The 16829-nt window shown below is 40.7% G+C and overlaps 1 protein-coding gene across 1 annotated transcript in view; it reads left to right on the forward strand.

The window, feature by feature from the left end:
• The window catches only part of WASHC4 (WASH complex subunit 4), a 44812-nt gene that overhangs the window by 23012 nt on the left and 4971 nt on the right, over positions 1-16829 (forward strand). The window contains exons 13-29 of the mRNA XM_033162323.1: positions 1319-1479; positions 2313-2439; positions 3657-3782; positions 5231-5338; positions 6445-6591; positions 6768-6847; positions 7173-7278; positions 8405-8521; positions 9659-9827; positions 10196-10350; positions 10526-10600; positions 10702-10806; positions 11571-11705; positions 12468-12576; positions 13972-14038; positions 15349-15435; positions 15529-15676. Coding sequence (XP_033018214.1) covers positions 1319-1479; positions 2313-2439; positions 3657-3782; positions 5231-5338; positions 6445-6591; positions 6768-6847; positions 7173-7278; positions 8405-8521; positions 9659-9827; positions 10196-10350; positions 10526-10600; positions 10702-10806; positions 11571-11705; positions 12468-12576; positions 13972-14038; positions 15349-15435; positions 15529-15676 — 2022 coding nt within the window. The remainder of the gene's footprint in view (positions 1-1318; positions 1480-2312; positions 2440-3656; positions 3783-5230; positions 5339-6444; positions 6592-6767; positions 6848-7172; positions 7279-8404; positions 8522-9658; positions 9828-10195; positions 10351-10525; positions 10601-10701; positions 10807-11570; positions 11706-12467; positions 12577-13971; positions 14039-15348; positions 15436-15528; positions 15677-16829) is intronic.

Consider the following 16829-nt stretch of genomic DNA (forward strand, 5'->3'; position numbering starts at 1 on the left):
AAATTTCACAAACAACATAAAAATAAAAAACCTTTTATAAAAATATAGTAGCAGTATCTACGGTAGTTACAAGCTCTCACTAGTGACTCCAGCTTTAAAATAATTTAGCTAGGTTTTTTTCTGTTTTCATAGTTTCAATTTGTTGTCCTTTCTGAATAACAATTATGTTTTGTGTATAGCAAAGGAACCAACATGTTATCTTTATAGTACTCAAGTTGCCTTGTCAATGAATGTTGCATTAATTTTCTTGTGATCAAAAACTGCTATTTTTGTCATTAATTGCAAGTATGTGATGTGGGCAGCTATTGCCTTTGATAATGGTCCTATTCATGTGTTATTCACATGTAGGATATTGCTGTGATTACTTGGAGCAGGGTCGCTTTTACTTCCACCTCTTTACGCTGAATCCCCTTCCTCAAACAGCCACACATTTTGTGCAGTTTTGTGAAGAAAACCCCTAGCATGTGAATGCCTGCTCACATTTAGGGCCTAGTCACAATTAGGACCTCTGGTTGTACATGTTGGGGGTTTCTCTTCAGTCAGCTGCAGGCACTGCATGGTGGTTTGAGGAAGAAGTTTAGGAACTGGAAGTATGGCCTTGCTCTCATTAGTTACTGCAATGCCCTACATGTGAGTAATGCACAGGCTAATAACCACCATAAACAGTCCAATCTTAACCATGTTTACTCAGAAATAAGTGGTGCATCCTTCAATGCTTCAAAATAAATTTGCCCAGAATTTCAGATTAAATGAAACATTGAGAGGTACACCTGTTTCTTTTCATCCTTGTTCTGGCATGGGCATAGATTCTGTAGGCCACTTTTTTTAAAAAAAAGCAAAGCTGTTCTATCCTGGGATTTAGCAGTGATTGCACTAATCTCTTTTCATGCCCATCCGCTGTTGAAGTAGCGTCCACTGAATTGGTGCAGAGTTGTCACACCTGTTCTAGTTGCTATGGTACTCAAGGGATGAATCCTAAAATGCTATGGACTGTGTGTAGCTTAGTTCAGTCCCGCTACCCCTCCTCCTCCTTAATCTCCGAAACATGTTCTGATAATTCTGTTCCCTGTTGGTGCTGCAGAGTGTAGACTCAGCAGCAGAGCCTAAAACCCTATGCAAACATTCATGTGAAATGAAGTGAGATTACTTAAAACTGGGCTTAGAACTGGCCTGCTACATATGTATATCTTGAAATACCTATAGGACAATCCTACATATTTGAATGTGGTGTAGCGAATGCATGGTTTTCAATATCAAGGCTAATTTGATATCTTTCTCTCTCCCCCCCTTCATCCAAATGTTACTGTTGCTGCTCCAGGTGCCAGCTATCACACTTACAGCTAATATCATTTGGTTTGCTGACAACTTTCTCATTCAGAAGGTGCCAGCTGCTGCCAAGCTTCTGGACAGGAAGAATTTTCATTCCATTAAAATACACAGAGAAACTTTTCTACAGCAGAAGGCTCAGTCACTTACCAAGTAAGGTTTGAAGAATAGTCAATCTCACCAAGCAGTTAATTTTCAGGATAATTTACACTGGCTGAAATTGGGCATGTCAAATTGTGATTTGCATTAACCATAATTCAAAACCCAAACTGGTGACTGGGAGTGGCTACCAAGACCACATAACACTGGTCTTGAAAGACCTACATTGGCTCCCAGTACGTTTCCAAGCACAATTCAAAGTGTTGGTGTTGACCTTTAAAGCCCTAAACAGCCTCAGTCCAGTATACCTGAAGGAGCATCTCCACCCCCATCGTTCTGCCAGGACACTGAGGTCCAGTGCCGAGGGCCTTCTGGCAGTTCCCTTGCTGCAAGAAGCCAAGTTACAGGGAACCACGCAGAGGGCCTTCTCGGTAGTGGCACCTGCCCTGTGGAACGCCCTCCCACCAGATGTCAAAGAGAAAAACAACTACCAGACTTTTAGAAGACATCTGAAGGCAGCCCTGTTGAGGGAAGCTTTTAATGTTTGATGGACTATTGTATTTTAATATTTTGTTGGAAGCTGCCCAGAGTGGCTGGGGAAACTCAGCCAGATGGGCGGGGTATAAATAATTTATCATCATCATCATCATCATCATCATAACTTGTCTCCATGGTCCAACAATCCCTTAAAGCAGAGTGATGGCTGAAATTATGTTGGGCATTGTGCCAAATCATAGCATAAACCTGTAGCAAACTATGGCTCTTGACCCATTGCAAACAATGGCAGGTCAATTCAGATGTTTCAAACCACAGTTCAGCTTCTTTAACCTTGGTTAAAGATGTATCTGATTGACCTATTACATATCCATTACTTGTTTTCTCTCCAGAGAGATGCAGTCATATTACGTATTTGTGAGTTCATGGATGATGAAAATGGAATCTATTTTATCAAAGGAACAACAAATGGATAAGTTTGCAGAAGATCTCACTAACAGGTGCAACATTTTTATACAGGTGTGTGCTAGGTTCCAAAGCTTAATAAATAATTAACTTAATGAATAGTTAACTTCATATTTCTTGAATACCATTTACTTAAGAAGAAACTGGTGAATATGGGTCTATTACTTCAATTGCTTACTAATGAATGTAGCATAAAGTAATTTATTTATACAGCCTAAGTAAATATAGTTTATTTATGACTGAAATAATCAAATTAAATTTTGATAGTTTACTCTGCATTTTTGCAACTTTTGTTTCACAGATTAATAGGCTTGGTTCAGATATAATTCCTAACACTGGCTTGATGCTGTGTAGAAAAAGTACTCGTTGTCACCCCACACTCTGATGACCACACACACTCACTCATGTGACAAACCATAGTTTGCTGTTGTATCTGAACTGATAAACTATGATATACTTTTATTGGTTGTAAGATAACCACAAATCAGAGTTTCCCTTGTTTGGATGTAACAGGCAACTATGATTTCCTACAAATTATAGAGGAAGGAAGCTCTAGGCCAGTGGTTCCCAATCTTTTTTTGGCCATGCCCCACCTAAAGTCCTGATGCCCCACCCCCACCCGTGACATATAATTCTTATTATTCAAAAAGTGAACTATGCACATGGAGGAAGCCTAAAAGGCCATTAACTTGGTATAATTCATTCTTGAATTGCCCCCCTTAAAAATCAAATTGCCCCCCTGTGGGGTGTGTGCCCCACATTGGGAACCACGGCCCTAGGTTCATTCCAGACTCATACATTTAATGCCAAACAATTTTTCATTGTGATGTCTCAGCCAAGCCATCTTCTCAAACAGGGAAATAGGGATTCTGATTTCTTTCCTTATATCAGTAATTATTATTTAATTTATTTGTACTCCACCTTTTTCCCAAGTTGAGATTCACTAGCGAAAGCTCAGAGCTTCCCACATTAACTTGTGAGAGAAGCTTTATCAGGCTTTGAAGGTTGGTGGAGTCAGCCTAGTGGTATTGTAGAAAAGGAACTACCAAGGAAGAAATAAAATCACTTGCATTATAGAATCAGGAAATTGATTAATAGTTCACGTTTCAGTAGGTTGGTGCTTGTTTGCTTCTAATTCCATAGTGTTTAATTCAATTGTATATTGAACAGCTGTATTTGTGTGTGGTAGAACCAATTTTGGACACAAAAAATATTTATGATGCAATAGAGATGTAATGATGATTCACATTCCCCTCCCAATTTATCTCTAGGGGTTTCTGTACGCTTACAGCCTTAGTAACATCATTAAAACTACAATGAATCTGCACATGTCAATGCAGAAGCCAATGACTAAAACCTCAGTGAAAGCATTGTGCAGACTTGTGGAACTTCTCAAAGTAAGTTGCAATGTTCATCTCCTTGGTGACCCTAACATTTGCAGTAGTCCTTTTGCAGGTGTGTTAAGACCTGTGTGCTTTAATTTATGAGCTGGAAAGATGGTAGACAAAATATGTAAACAATAATTCAGGCAAAATATACTTATCTAAATGGTTTACATATCTCCAGAGCCATACGTTTTGTGTCTCTAAGTTGTCTTTCTTTGCATCTTTTCTGGGTAAAATATATTTACTGTAATTCTGAAACAGCTTTAGGTCAGGTTCTCAAAATAGGATGCCTAAGCTGAAGTTCTGTGCTAATACAATTGACACTCCATTTATGGAACTCCTGGAGATATGACCCCCCCCCTCAGTATTGTCATTTTGGCACCTTTTGAAGACACTTCGGAGATAGTTTAGGTATTAGGATGGAATATGTTGTCTTAACCACTGAGCCTAGGTTTGCCAATCGGAAGGTTGGTGGTTCGAATCCCCGTGACGGGGTAAGCTCCCATTGTTCAGTCTCAGCTCCTGCCCACCTAGCAGTTTGAAAGCATGTCAGAGTAGATAAATAGGTACCACTCTGGCGGGAAGGTAAATGGCGTTTCCGTGCACTGCTCTGGTTTGCCAGAAGTGGCTTAGTCATGCTGGCCACATGACCCAGAAGCTGCTGGCTCCATCAGCCTATAGAGCGAGATGAGCGCTGTAACCCCAGAGTAATCCGCGACTGGACCTAACAGTCAGGGGTTACCTTTACCTTTACCTTATGTTGCTCTTACTCCTGTTATGTTGCTCTTACTCCTGATAGATACAATCAGCAGCAATTATGCCTAATTTTAGTTGCACCAGCGGTCTGTGGCCACTAATGGTCTCTTTTAAAATGTGCATTTGACTGTGGTCTAAACCTTCATTATAGCTATCAGTGATGCCAGCATGATTTGTACTTGCTGACATAGCAGCAAATATAGTATACTGTACTGCTTTTGACGGGAGTATTAACATATAGTTGAAACCCCGATGGAACGATAATAGTTAGCAGAGACCAATGAATTTAAATTTTAAACACTAAAAGGCTGAAATTTGGCTTGGGTGTGGGCGTCGGTTTTATGAATTGGCCCGCATTCCTGTTTTTGTTTGTGGCATAACACAACTTACACTAATATGTGGTTTTATAAATTGCTTTCTGGTCCTTGACCGTAATAAAGATTTTACTAACATATAGTTGAAAGTTGATTTTGATGTAACACCCAGTATAGCTACCTTGTCAGAAATTCAAATTGTCTTTCATATTGAATTGAGCTGTTGAAGATTTGGATAAAGTACCATATTTTTCCTTCTATAAGACATCCCCATGTATAAGACTATTTTGGGGGACTCAGATTTAAGAAAATGGAAGAATAGGCTTAATGTGATTCAAATAGCAGAATTGTGATGTTAACTCTTGTGTTCTGAAATCTGGTCAACTGCAGGCAATACAACATACATTTTACAGAAGAAGTATGATTGTCGCTGATTCAGTAACGCACATAATTCAGCATCTACAGCATCAGGCTCTTAATGCTATTGCTATAGCCAAGGTATGCAAAATGTTTCAGTAAGTACTTTACTGTTCGGTATAGTTAAAATGAGTAGCTTTGTAACAGTTGAGCTGCTTCGTTTATGCATTTTTAGTGATAGAAACCAGCTAAAGAGGTCAAATAGTTGGGAGGTAAGCAGTGATGATATCAAAAGCATGATATGATAGCAGTCATATGGCATTATGTGAACAAGCCCCAGGTTCCTAGTGTGCAACTGTGAGGAGGAGATTTGAAGCTTTCTGTTTTTCAATGGAATTCTGTTTGTCAATGTTATATATCTGAACCTGGACAAACTGGTTAGGCTTAACGATGGTTTACTGAAACAAGCCGGTTAACTAATATAGTTAACATTAACCACTGTTTAGGAGTCAAACACAACACAACACTGCGGTTAATTGAAAGTGAAAGCAAATGTTTTTGATTGCCCCTCTTATAATTAGTGCCAGAAAAGACATGGTGATGGGGGAGATGGGAGATCATTTATATAATATTAAGCCATAGATTATTGCATCTGAATGCAGTCAATGTATGTTTTACATTGTGGAGAAAATATGTATGGAATTTCATACTTACTCACATACTGAACACTTTGGTGAGTTGCCTCAACTGGAAAGTTGATGTTAATATGTGAAGCAGAACATGGGTGGATGATCATCAAAAGAGAGAATGAACACACAGATGATAATAATATGCAGCACTAGGGGTGTTTCCAGTTTAGGAAACTCCATTGAAGTTAAAATGAATCTGTGCTCCGGCAGAAGTCCTGCATGTTTCAAAAGGGCTTGTGCAGAAGAGTCTCAGATAAACTGTGTTCACTGGCATTTTGAAAGCAACAAGGATATTCCCTAGAGTCTAAACTAATCCTGAGTAATTTCAGGGTTGCATTAATGTGCCGACTATACTTAATTTGGGATAAAGGGGGAGGAGCTACTTTGGGGATAGCTTTTCTTGCCAAGATTTGTGTATATTAAATGTGGCTTAGCTCGACCTTGGGACCAAAAATACAAATAATGTGGTAGGCTCATAAATGCAATGCAAAATTTGCTGTTGAATTTTCCATAAATACTAAACCCCAAATGCTATCTTCTGTGCTTTTTTAAATGAAGAAAAGAGTTGTTTCAGACAAGAAGTACAGCGAACAGCGCCTTGATGTACTCTCTGCTCTTGTATTGGCTGAGAACACCCTCAATGGTCCTAGCACAAAACAGAGACGACTAATTATTTCCCTCGCACTCAGTGTGGGCACACAAATGGTAAGCACAACAGTTCCTTCCATAATTGCAATATTTATCATTTCTGTTAGCTGCAATCGCATAGGGAATGGCATAGTCAGCGATTAAGGCACAGCCATAAAATTAACTTTTTTTATTATTATTATTGGATTGATGCTCTTGCATGTCTATCTCCTCCTTTCCTTTCTCCCTTTCAGAAAACATTTAAAGATGAAGAGCTCCTTCCTCTCCAAGTAGTTATGAAGAAGCTGGCCTTAATCAGTGAACTTAAAGAACGGTAGGTAATACCACGGAACGAAATTCTGTAGACTTTCAGCACAATACACCACCTTCTCGACTCCTGCAGAGTGCTGTCCATCATCATATGTGATAGTCAGGATTTTGTATACTTAGTATGAAGCTTGGCTTTAAGCACAGAATTCAGCATCCTGAAGAACGATATTCCATTCTTGTTTCTTAAAAACCATTTTTTCACCCCTGTGACATGTGAACATCAGCTTGAAAGTGTACTGTAAGTTGATTTCTGTTTGAGATCATTGATGTTGGAATGGTAATTCTTTGCTTTCTTTCTCAGTAGTAACTTTGCTCCTTTTCCCTTCTAGAGTTCAAGCACAATGTGACTGTTGCTTCTTGTACTGGCACAGAACTGTATTTCCAATTTATCTTGATGATGTCTATGAAAATGCAGTGGATGCTGCTAGGTTACATGTAAGTAAAAGAAATATACGAAAGTGGGTTAAACAAAACCATGGTTTGAGATAATGGATTGCTAATTAACTGTGGTTAGAAGAAAGCACAGTTCCCAAAGGTCTTGCATAATGTGGAGTTGTGGAAGCTTGCAGAGGGGAGAAGGGTGAGCACACAAACTTCTGGTTTATTTGTGATCACCCTGAGGTTCTGTGAAGCGGTCCAGCAAGTTCTGTGACAACAAAAGTTGTAATGGCAGTCAAGTGCACCCAATGTATTATTTCTATTGAGCAGCAGCCATGGGGATTAAATGCACTTTTCAAGCAGTTGTATTGAGGATCCCTTCCCCTTCATTCCTTCTCTTGCTCTTTCCACGGTTTAAATCAGTAGCAGGGTGGTGCAGGCAGAGCAGCGTTGGTTTACCCAGCTTCATATAAGCTTCTCTTTTAATGTTGACTGAGAGATAAGAGACAAAGCCTTAAGGATGACAAGCAAAGCAAAGCCTTCTCCCATCAGAGGAGATGAGGAGATGGACAGCAAAGTTTTTCAAAATCTCATAGTTCCTTTTAAAAGTTTCAGTTCTGACTGTCTCCTACGCGCTCTCCCAATAATCAGCTCCCCTTTAAAAAAAGTTTTAAAAGAATTTACTGTGAGGGTTCTGCCAAAGTTTTTTGTTTTTTAAGTGAAGGGTTCTACTACTGCAAAAAGTGTGAGAACCACTGGCCTAAAGTTTAACTTTATTTTTAATTTTGTTTATTTAACAAAATGTATACACCCCTTGATTGTGGTGAAACCTCTAAGCAGTTTACAAGCATTTGAATGGTTTGTTATTAAGCTTGATTGTTTCAACTAACCTTAGTTAAGCTTAACCTCAATTTAGGATTCTGATGGCATTCTAAACTGTGATTAATCTAGGACTGAAGTGGAAGCTTCCAATTTCTTTGTGCTGTGCTGGAGTTGGGTGGGGGATGAATGCTCAGTGTCCAGGCTCACTGAGTCTTGTTCTGATAAACCATGATTTAGCATTATATCTGAACGTAGTTTTAGAGATTAATTGATGTTCGGATCCTGAGTTCTAATTGCTCAGAGTACCTTTTAGCACATGTTGTTGCTCGGGTTCTTTATTAATTTGCAACTTTTTTTACAGTACATGTTTAGTGCATTGCGGGATTGTGTACCTGCTATGATGCATTCAAGGCACTTGGAGTCCCATGAAATACTTTTGGAAAGCTATGACAAAGAAATCATGGATGTTTTAAACAAGGTGATACTGCAAGCATTTTATTTACTTTCAATGAAAGCAGTACAGAGCAATCTGAGAATATGTAAATCTGCCACTGTTGAGGATTTCTGTTGGAATTCTCAAAATTCTTAAAGTTCATAGAAACTCACATTCTTTATTGCTCTGGTCTCATTTTTCCTCAATTATTCCTCTGCATTAGGTGTATGCTAACATTTGGGACCCAGGTGGCGCTGTGGGTTAAACCACAGAGCCTAGGGCTTGTTCATCAGAAGGTTGGTGGTTCGAATCCCTGTGACTGGGTGAACTCCCATTGCTAGGTCCCTGCTCCTGCCCACCTAGCAGTTCGAAAGCACGTCAAAGTGCAAGTAGATAAATAGGTACCGCTCCAGCGGGAAGGTAAATGGCGTTTCCGTGCGCTGCTCTGGTTCACCAGAAGTGGCTTAGTCATGCTGGCCACACGACCCGGAAGCTGTCTGCGGACAAACGCCGGCTCCTCGGCCTATAGAGCGAGATGAGCGCCGCAACCCCAGAGTCGGAAACGACTGGACCTAATGGTCAGGGGTTCCTTTACCTTTACCTAACATTTGTTGAGTTGTGGTTATGTACTTGTATGATATGTAGTGTTTATATTACACTGCATATTCTAATTTCCTATTCAGTTGTCCCTCCTCTTTTCCTTTGCATCTTGTGTAGAGTTAGCTTCTAAGGCAGGGCTTTTTTAAAAAAAACAAAAAAAACAAAAACAAATTAACATACATAATGTACTGTTTACATTTTAAGTGACCAACAGCCACCAAACCTTTGGGGAGAATGGCCAGTATTTAGAGTGTGTGGGTTATATCCAACACTGTCATTCTGTTTGTGCAACAAAACTTCCTCCTTCTCTCCTTTCATTTGCAGCCCCTTGTGCACCCTCAAAATCTGCTCCAGAGGGTTAGGGGATACTACTTTGTCTGCACAGAGTATATGCAATAACTCACTTTTTCATCCTAATATTGAATTAAAAATAATCCAATTTAGTCCCCCATCAGAGAAGGAAAACCATCTTTTTGGATCTCCTGTTTCTTTGCAGAACAACTTTATTGAAGAATAAATGTTTTGTGAAGATTAGTTTCCACCCCATGAAAATAGTGTTTGTTGTGACTTTTATTTGAGCAGCACCTCCTGGACAAACTATGCAAAGAAATAGAAAAGGACCTTCGCCTTTCTGTGCACACACACTTGAAACTAGATGACAGAAATCCATTCAGAGTTGGGATGAAAGACCTTGCCCACTTCTTCACCTTGAACCCAATTCGTTTTTTCAATCGGTTCATAGATATCAAAGGTAGGCTTTAATTAATGTTCACTTTCAAAGCTTAATGCTTTTTCTGTGAAGTAAAATATATCCCTCCTGTCTCTCTGCTTTTTTGAGGAAACCTTCCTCAATATGCTGATATGATCAGTGTAGCTCCAGCAGGTACTTTTACTCAAAGCATTTCTAATGTTACTTTATTTCTAGAGTGGCTGGGGAAACCCAGCCAGATGGGTGGGGTATAAATAATAATAATATATTATTATTATTATTATTATTATTAAGAATTCTAAACCATGTTAGAGTTGGGATGAATATGTTTTCCTTCTCTTGTCCTCTGCCCTTTTCTCCCAACTATTCATTGTGAAAATGGCTGTCTGTTCCCCCCCCCCTTTTTGCAGCCTATGTGACGCATTACCTAGACAAGACTTTCTACAACCTTACTACAGTAGCTCTGCATGACTGGGCCACCTATAGCGAGATGAGGAATTTAGCAACGCAGCGCTATGGTTTAACTATGACAGAAGCACATCTTCCTAGTCAGACTTTAGAACAGGTACATCATGTTTATGCTAGTGTCTCTGTATTTTTTTAAAAGCAGGATTTTGTGACTTGCTGAAGTACGGTACTTAACGCTTCTGGTGTTTTTGCTTTTTAGAAGTTTCAAATAACAGTACATATTTGGATTCTTTCCAGGCGTGGTGTAGTTAAATTGCCTACTGTTTTTTCAGGGACTTGATGTTCTGGAAATTATGAGGAATATACATGTATTTGTATCCCGTTACCTCTACAATCTCAATAATCAGGTGAGGGCAGGGGGTATGTCTACGCTTTAAAAAGCAAATCTTATTGCTGCTGATTTCCATTTAATAGCTATTATAATTCTATAGCAATTGTTTAATTGCAGATCTTCATTGAGAGAATCAGCAATAACAAGCATCTGAACACCATAAATATAAGGCACATTGCTAATTCAATTCGAACACATGGCACAGGAATCATGAACACAACTGTGAGTATTTTGTGTTATTCCCAGAGCAGGTGCTGAGCTGGCATTTACTGACCTTTTATTTAAAACTGCATTGTGAACAATACTGTACAGCACAAGCAATTGGAGGAAAGTGGTTTCACATGCTGTGTTAATTTGAGCACAAAGAGTACACCTGTGTATGTAAGAGGAGCAAATTTCAAAATACTCTGAGAAAAAAGATGAGATTAAACAATATGAAACGAGCATTTTCATTTTTTCAAATTATGATAGTTCATAAATTTGTTTGTGCAAGATGCCAATTAACAGTATTTTGCAATGGTGATATCAGTATGCCAGCCCAGCTCCTTTCCTCTCTCCTTTCCATCTCACCCTAGTGTGGCAATTTCCAGACAGTAAGATGAGATGCAGTAGTGTGCAGTGAGGGGGTGGGAGTATATTTACATTATCATTGTTGTCTTCTTCTGCACAATTTTAAGGGGATAAGTTGTGATGTGTAAGCCCCAATTCCTGATGACTTTTCTCTCCCATGTCCTATTTAGGATTATTTGTCCAGCTAAGAATGCCTTCTGCTGTTCACTTACTCACACAGTAACTTCAGATTAACAAATGCTCAGATTAACAAAAGCTCAGAGTAGCAAAACATATTGACTTGGGTAGGACTGTGAGCAATAGTGAGCTATTGATGGTTCTGAGTCTTGGGACCAGTGTCACAAGTCACTGGGGAAATGTCTTCAACAGGGGGCATCAGTCTTCGTCATACTGTACTTTTTCCTACTTTTCTTCAGGTAAATTTCACATACCAGTTTCTGAGAAAGAAATTTTATATCTTCAGCCAGTTCATGTATGACGAGCACATCAAATCCAGATTGATCAAAGATATCAGATTCTTTAGGGAAGTTAAAGATCAAAATGACCACAAGGTATGTTGTTTGTGAAACCATTGCTAAGAACTACAAGATTGATAGTTGATTTCAGTCTCTCGAGATAAACACTACCCATTTAAATATAATTATAAAAGTCTGGTTTCTATTTTCCTTCAACGCCACTCCTTCTGATAGTGAATTTGGCGGTGAATGCTGTCAGGAGTGTATCCAAAATTGGGACACTGGGAAACGAAGAGGAATCTTGAGGCTTGGAAAAGCCTCAAATAGCCTAATGAATTCATTGAGTACCCACAGAATTACTCAATGATTGGAAAAGAAAAATGGAACATGGGGATAGAATCTGTGCTTGGAGGGAGGATCCACCTATTCACACCCACCTGCTCACGTTAGGAGGGAGGATAAATTGTAGCATTTTGTTGCAGGTTCCATTTACTGACCTAAATGCACAGAAGCAATATATGTCTAAAATAAGTTGTGCATCTCCCTTTAGCTGCAAAACTCACATTTTGAATGTTCTAAAATGTTTTGCAAGGTAACAGATCTTACTAAAATGTGGTTCCAAGAGAGATGGATATTTGCTTTCGAACTGTACATATTTTGGTTTACTAAAATATAAGGGTCACTGGGGAAATGTCATCAACCGGGGGGGGGGGACAATCAGTCTTCTTCATACTGTACTTTTTCCTACTATTTTAGAAGAACAAAAGTGTTTGGGTGTTTGGAAAAATACAGTGGGGCTGATAAAAGATATTTCAAGTTACTTAATGTATTTCTTCAATCTTAAAATAATTTTTCTAGTACCCCTTTGAGAGAGCAGAGAAATTCAACCGAGGGATCAGAAAACTTGGAATTACACCTGATGGACAAAGTTACCTTGACCAGTTCAGGCAACTAATAAGTCAGATAGGTATGAAAATATATCGTAAACACTATATTGAGATATATTGCTAGCATCCAAAGAGCTATCGAGTGGAACTGGGCATACCTAACGGGCTTGTTTACATTTTTTCCTTGGAACAGCAGTTCCCATATTCTGTCACTTGGGAAGTTGTCTCAGTTTCAAAAGTAGCTTGTCAAAGTTGGGGCAGGGTAGGTGTCCAAAAAGCAGAAGCTTCCTTTGGCCCAAGGAAGTAATTGTGTAGTTCAGGGGTGGCCAACTCCCAAGAGACGGCAATCTACTTGCAGAATTAAAAACTGACAGTGACCTGCCCCCATTTTGGGGGGGTTCAGGTCAAAGTTGTTGAGCTTTTTTAGGGAGGAGGAAAGCCCCGATTTTAGTTGTTTTGTAAAAAGAGGAACAACAAATTGCTGGGGAAACGAACAGCCTCACTCAGTAAACTCCGTCTTCCGTTCTGCAGATCGTGCAACAATGGAAGGCGGGGCAAGGGGGCTAAGGAAAGGGACCCACCCATCGACCACGATCTACCAAATCTTCCCGGGGATCTACCAGTAGATTGTGATCTACCTGTTGGACATCCCTGGTGTTGTTCTTTCAGCCCTGAAACCTAAAATTCTGTTCACTTTATTAAATTATAAAAGACAGTGAGCGCAACCTAACCAAAACCAAGTACAGTGGTACCTCTGGTTACAAACACCTTGGGTTACAGACTCCGCTAACCCAGAAGTAGTACCTCGGGTTAAGAACTTTACCTCAGGATGAGAACAGAAATCACGTGCTGGCTGCAGTGATAGGCCCCATTAGCTAAAATGGTACCTCAGGTTAAGAACGGTTTCAGGTTAAGAACGGACCTCTGGAAAGAAATTACAGTAATACCTCCGCGAATGTCTGTCTTGTCTAGCATCCATTCCAGCGAACGTCTGTGGCAAACCCGGCAGTACCAGAATGGGTTACTTCCGGGTTTGCCACACATCCTTTTTGGCTAGTGGCTGGGGCTCTGGAATGGATCCCAGCCGAAAACAAGGTATGACTGTAAGTTCGTAACCAGAGGTACCACTGTACTTTGAAGTCTAACAAATTGCAATGGACTAGATTAACTAAACGCATTGGCTATACAGTGCTTACATCTTTCCAAATTAACATGGAAAAATATGCACATTAGTCTTCACTATAACATTCTGTAAAGGGCACTACTTATGGTTGCCAGTGTATTCTTTCACTAGGACTTGTTTATTTACAGATGAAATAGTATTGTGTGGGGGTGATGGGGAGATACAGCTTTATCAGATGTCTCCAACAGGTTTTAACTTTCTAAATGGACTTAATGTCATTAAATTCTGAGTGCTCGGTTACTTAATTTCAGGTACTTACATTTCATGCTGCCTATATATTTTATTTTTAAAGGGAATGCCATGGGCTACGTCCGAATGATAAGATCTGGTGGACTTCATTGCTGTAGTAGTGCAATTAGGTATGCAACCAAAGACTTCAGCTTGTTTGTCTATGCTTCTGTGAAGCAAAGTGGGGAACCTGTATCCCACATACCACATCCACCTCTAACCTATTTTCATGCCACCCCCCTGGTCACTGCAGGCCCACTGTTGCACTGTGTACCATCTCTTGGGAATCACCTCTTCTTGTATGAGGTGTGTGTGGATGTGAGAGAGACTGGCTGGCAGAGAACTGCAGAGCTGCAAACTCTGCATGTGTTTAGCTCTGGCTCCACCCACCACTAGTATGCAGGGAATCTGGCCCACGACAGGAGAAAAAAAAAGTTCCCCATCCGTGCTGTAAAGACTTTGTAGCTCCTTTTGGTTCTGTTTTTCCTTTCTGTTGCATGCCTTGCTGTTAATGCATGGGAATGGGTCCTACACTAGTGCGCATGTGCAGCACTGCTGCATGCAGTAGTGTACAAATGGAGGAACTGAGTTGCTCTTGTTCTGTACCACAAGAGTACAGTGCTTACAATAAATTCTGCCAGTCTGTTCAGTAAATTTAATTTGCTTATTTTATATAAACATTTTTTCCTGATGAACTTGATATTTGAAGGTTTTGATGAGAAATATGGTGAGGGGGAAGGACATAATACAGTTGTACCTTGGTTGTCGAATGCCCTGGAACTCGTATGTTTTGGCTCCCAAACATCACAAACCCGGAAGTGATTGTTCTGATTTGCGCATGTTCTTTTGGGACCCGAACGTCCGGCGGGGCTTCAGTGGCTTGATTGGCTGCAGAAGCCGTGATTTGGTCTTCCATGGCTTCTGATTGGCTGCAGGACAGTGCAGGAGCTTCGTGCAGCCAGTCAGAAGCCGTGATTTGGTTTTCGAACGTTTTGGAAGTCGAATGGACTTCTGGAACAGATTCCGTTTGACTTCCAAGGTACCACTGTATGTCTTCTCAGTTTTGGATAGTTTTATTTCAATCAAATCTGTGTGAGGTTATATATAGATTCAATGTAAAGTATTATGGAAGGCTATGAGCAATCTTGATAGTTTGCATACACTATGTAATACTCCCTGCTCCCCCCAAATCATGCTCATCCTTACCATATTCTTTTTTCCTCTTGGTTAGACTAGAAAGCCATTCCATGGGATTTGTGAGCCAGAGAATCAAGCAGCGTGGAGGTCAGGGTTCTATTTTAGATAGCAAACCTTTGGTCATAGTGTAAAAATAAAAGCAAGCTTGTGATAAAGATCTGAACCAAAGTAATGTAAGTTAGTGTTTTTATACAAATCATGATAATATAATTGTGAATGAATGAATTGCATATGAAACTTGTAGGTTTGTTCCTGATATTGAAGATATCATTAATTTTGAAGAACTTGTGAAAGAGGAAGGTCTTGCTGAAGAAACACAAAAAGCAGCCAGGTAACCTTACTTGATGCATTGACAAAATTCTTGCACGAACTGTTCCTTTAAAAACCGCCTCAAAGCATTTTCAAGTGTATCTCTGTTTTATAGGCAACTGGATTCCGTACTTAGTGATCTCACACGCAATTCTGCAGAAGGCACAGAGTATTTCAAAATGCTTGTGGATGTGTTTGCTCCTGAGTTTCGCAGTTCAAAGAACATGCACCTACGCAACTTTTACATAATTGTTCCACCATTGGTTAGTTTTGATCTTTCTTGGTTGGTTTAAACGATAAGCCATTTAGTTACATGTGCAGGATGTGCTTGTGTTGAAACTGGTAATTTTATGTAAGGTTGCACTATGTTTATTAAATCACCATATGAACTGCCCCCCTCCACTAGGGTATGGGGGGGCGTGTTATATGCCATTGTTGTACTGGTATCCATAAAAAGCATGTCCTTTTCATGTAGAAAGTTACAGGCTGAACCGTTAGCTTGAAGCCCTTTAACAAGGAATGCTAACACGGCTGGGAAATACTTGTGTCTGAATGAGCAGACGGACACCAAGTGACTGGCTAGATGAATTGATAATCAGACTCTGATATTGATATAAATAATCTTGAATAACAATTTTTTTAAAAAAAATACTTCTGTTCCCCTCCCCCCAAAAAATGCTTGAGGGGATTTGTAATATATATATTTACAGTGGTGCCTCGCAAGACGAAATTAATTCGTTCTGCAAGTCTTTTCGTTTTGCGGAAATTTTGTCTTGCGAAGCACGGTTTCCCATAGGAATGCATTGAAATTTAATTAATGCGTTCCTATGGGAAAAAAAGTCGGGGAGAGCTTGTTGCCGGCAGCAGCAGGGGGGGGGGATTGGGCCTGGCTGGGCCCAGCCGGAGCCTCCTGCCGCCTGGACCGAGCAAGCGGGGAGAGCGGTGAGTGAGCGGTGGCCACTTGCTGCTCGCTCTCCCCCTCGGTGCAGGCAGCAGGAGTCGGGGCCGGGCTGGGGCTTCCGCTGGGCCCGCGGGGAGGGGGCACTCTCGCCGCTCGCTCTCCCCACACCCGGCTTCCCCCTGCCCCCGCCACTCACTTACCGCTCTCCGCCGCACGGTTCTCTGCCTCCTCCTGCAGTGTCCAGCTGCCTCGGGGCACGCGGCCCTGCTGGGCGCCGATCCGGCAGGCCATCTCCTCCTCCTGCTGGCTTCCCGAGGCAGCTGGACATGGCAGGAGGAGGCAGGCGCCCAGAACCGTGCAGCGGAGAGCGGTAAGTGAGCGGCGGCAGGAAGCTGGGTGTGGGGAGAGCGGGCTAACAGTGGTACTGCACAAGACAAATGCCTCGTCTTGCGGAGCATGGCCATAGACGAAATTCGTCTTGCGGGTCAACTAAAAAAAAATCGCAAAACCCTTTC

Source organism: Lacerta agilis, chromosome 10 (assembly GCF_009819535.1).
Source record: "Lacerta agilis isolate rLacAgi1 chromosome 10, rLacAgi1.pri, whole genome shotgun sequence".
In the NCBI taxonomy this organism is placed as follows: Eukaryota; Metazoa; Chordata; class Lepidosauria; order Squamata; family Lacertidae; genus Lacerta; species Lacerta agilis.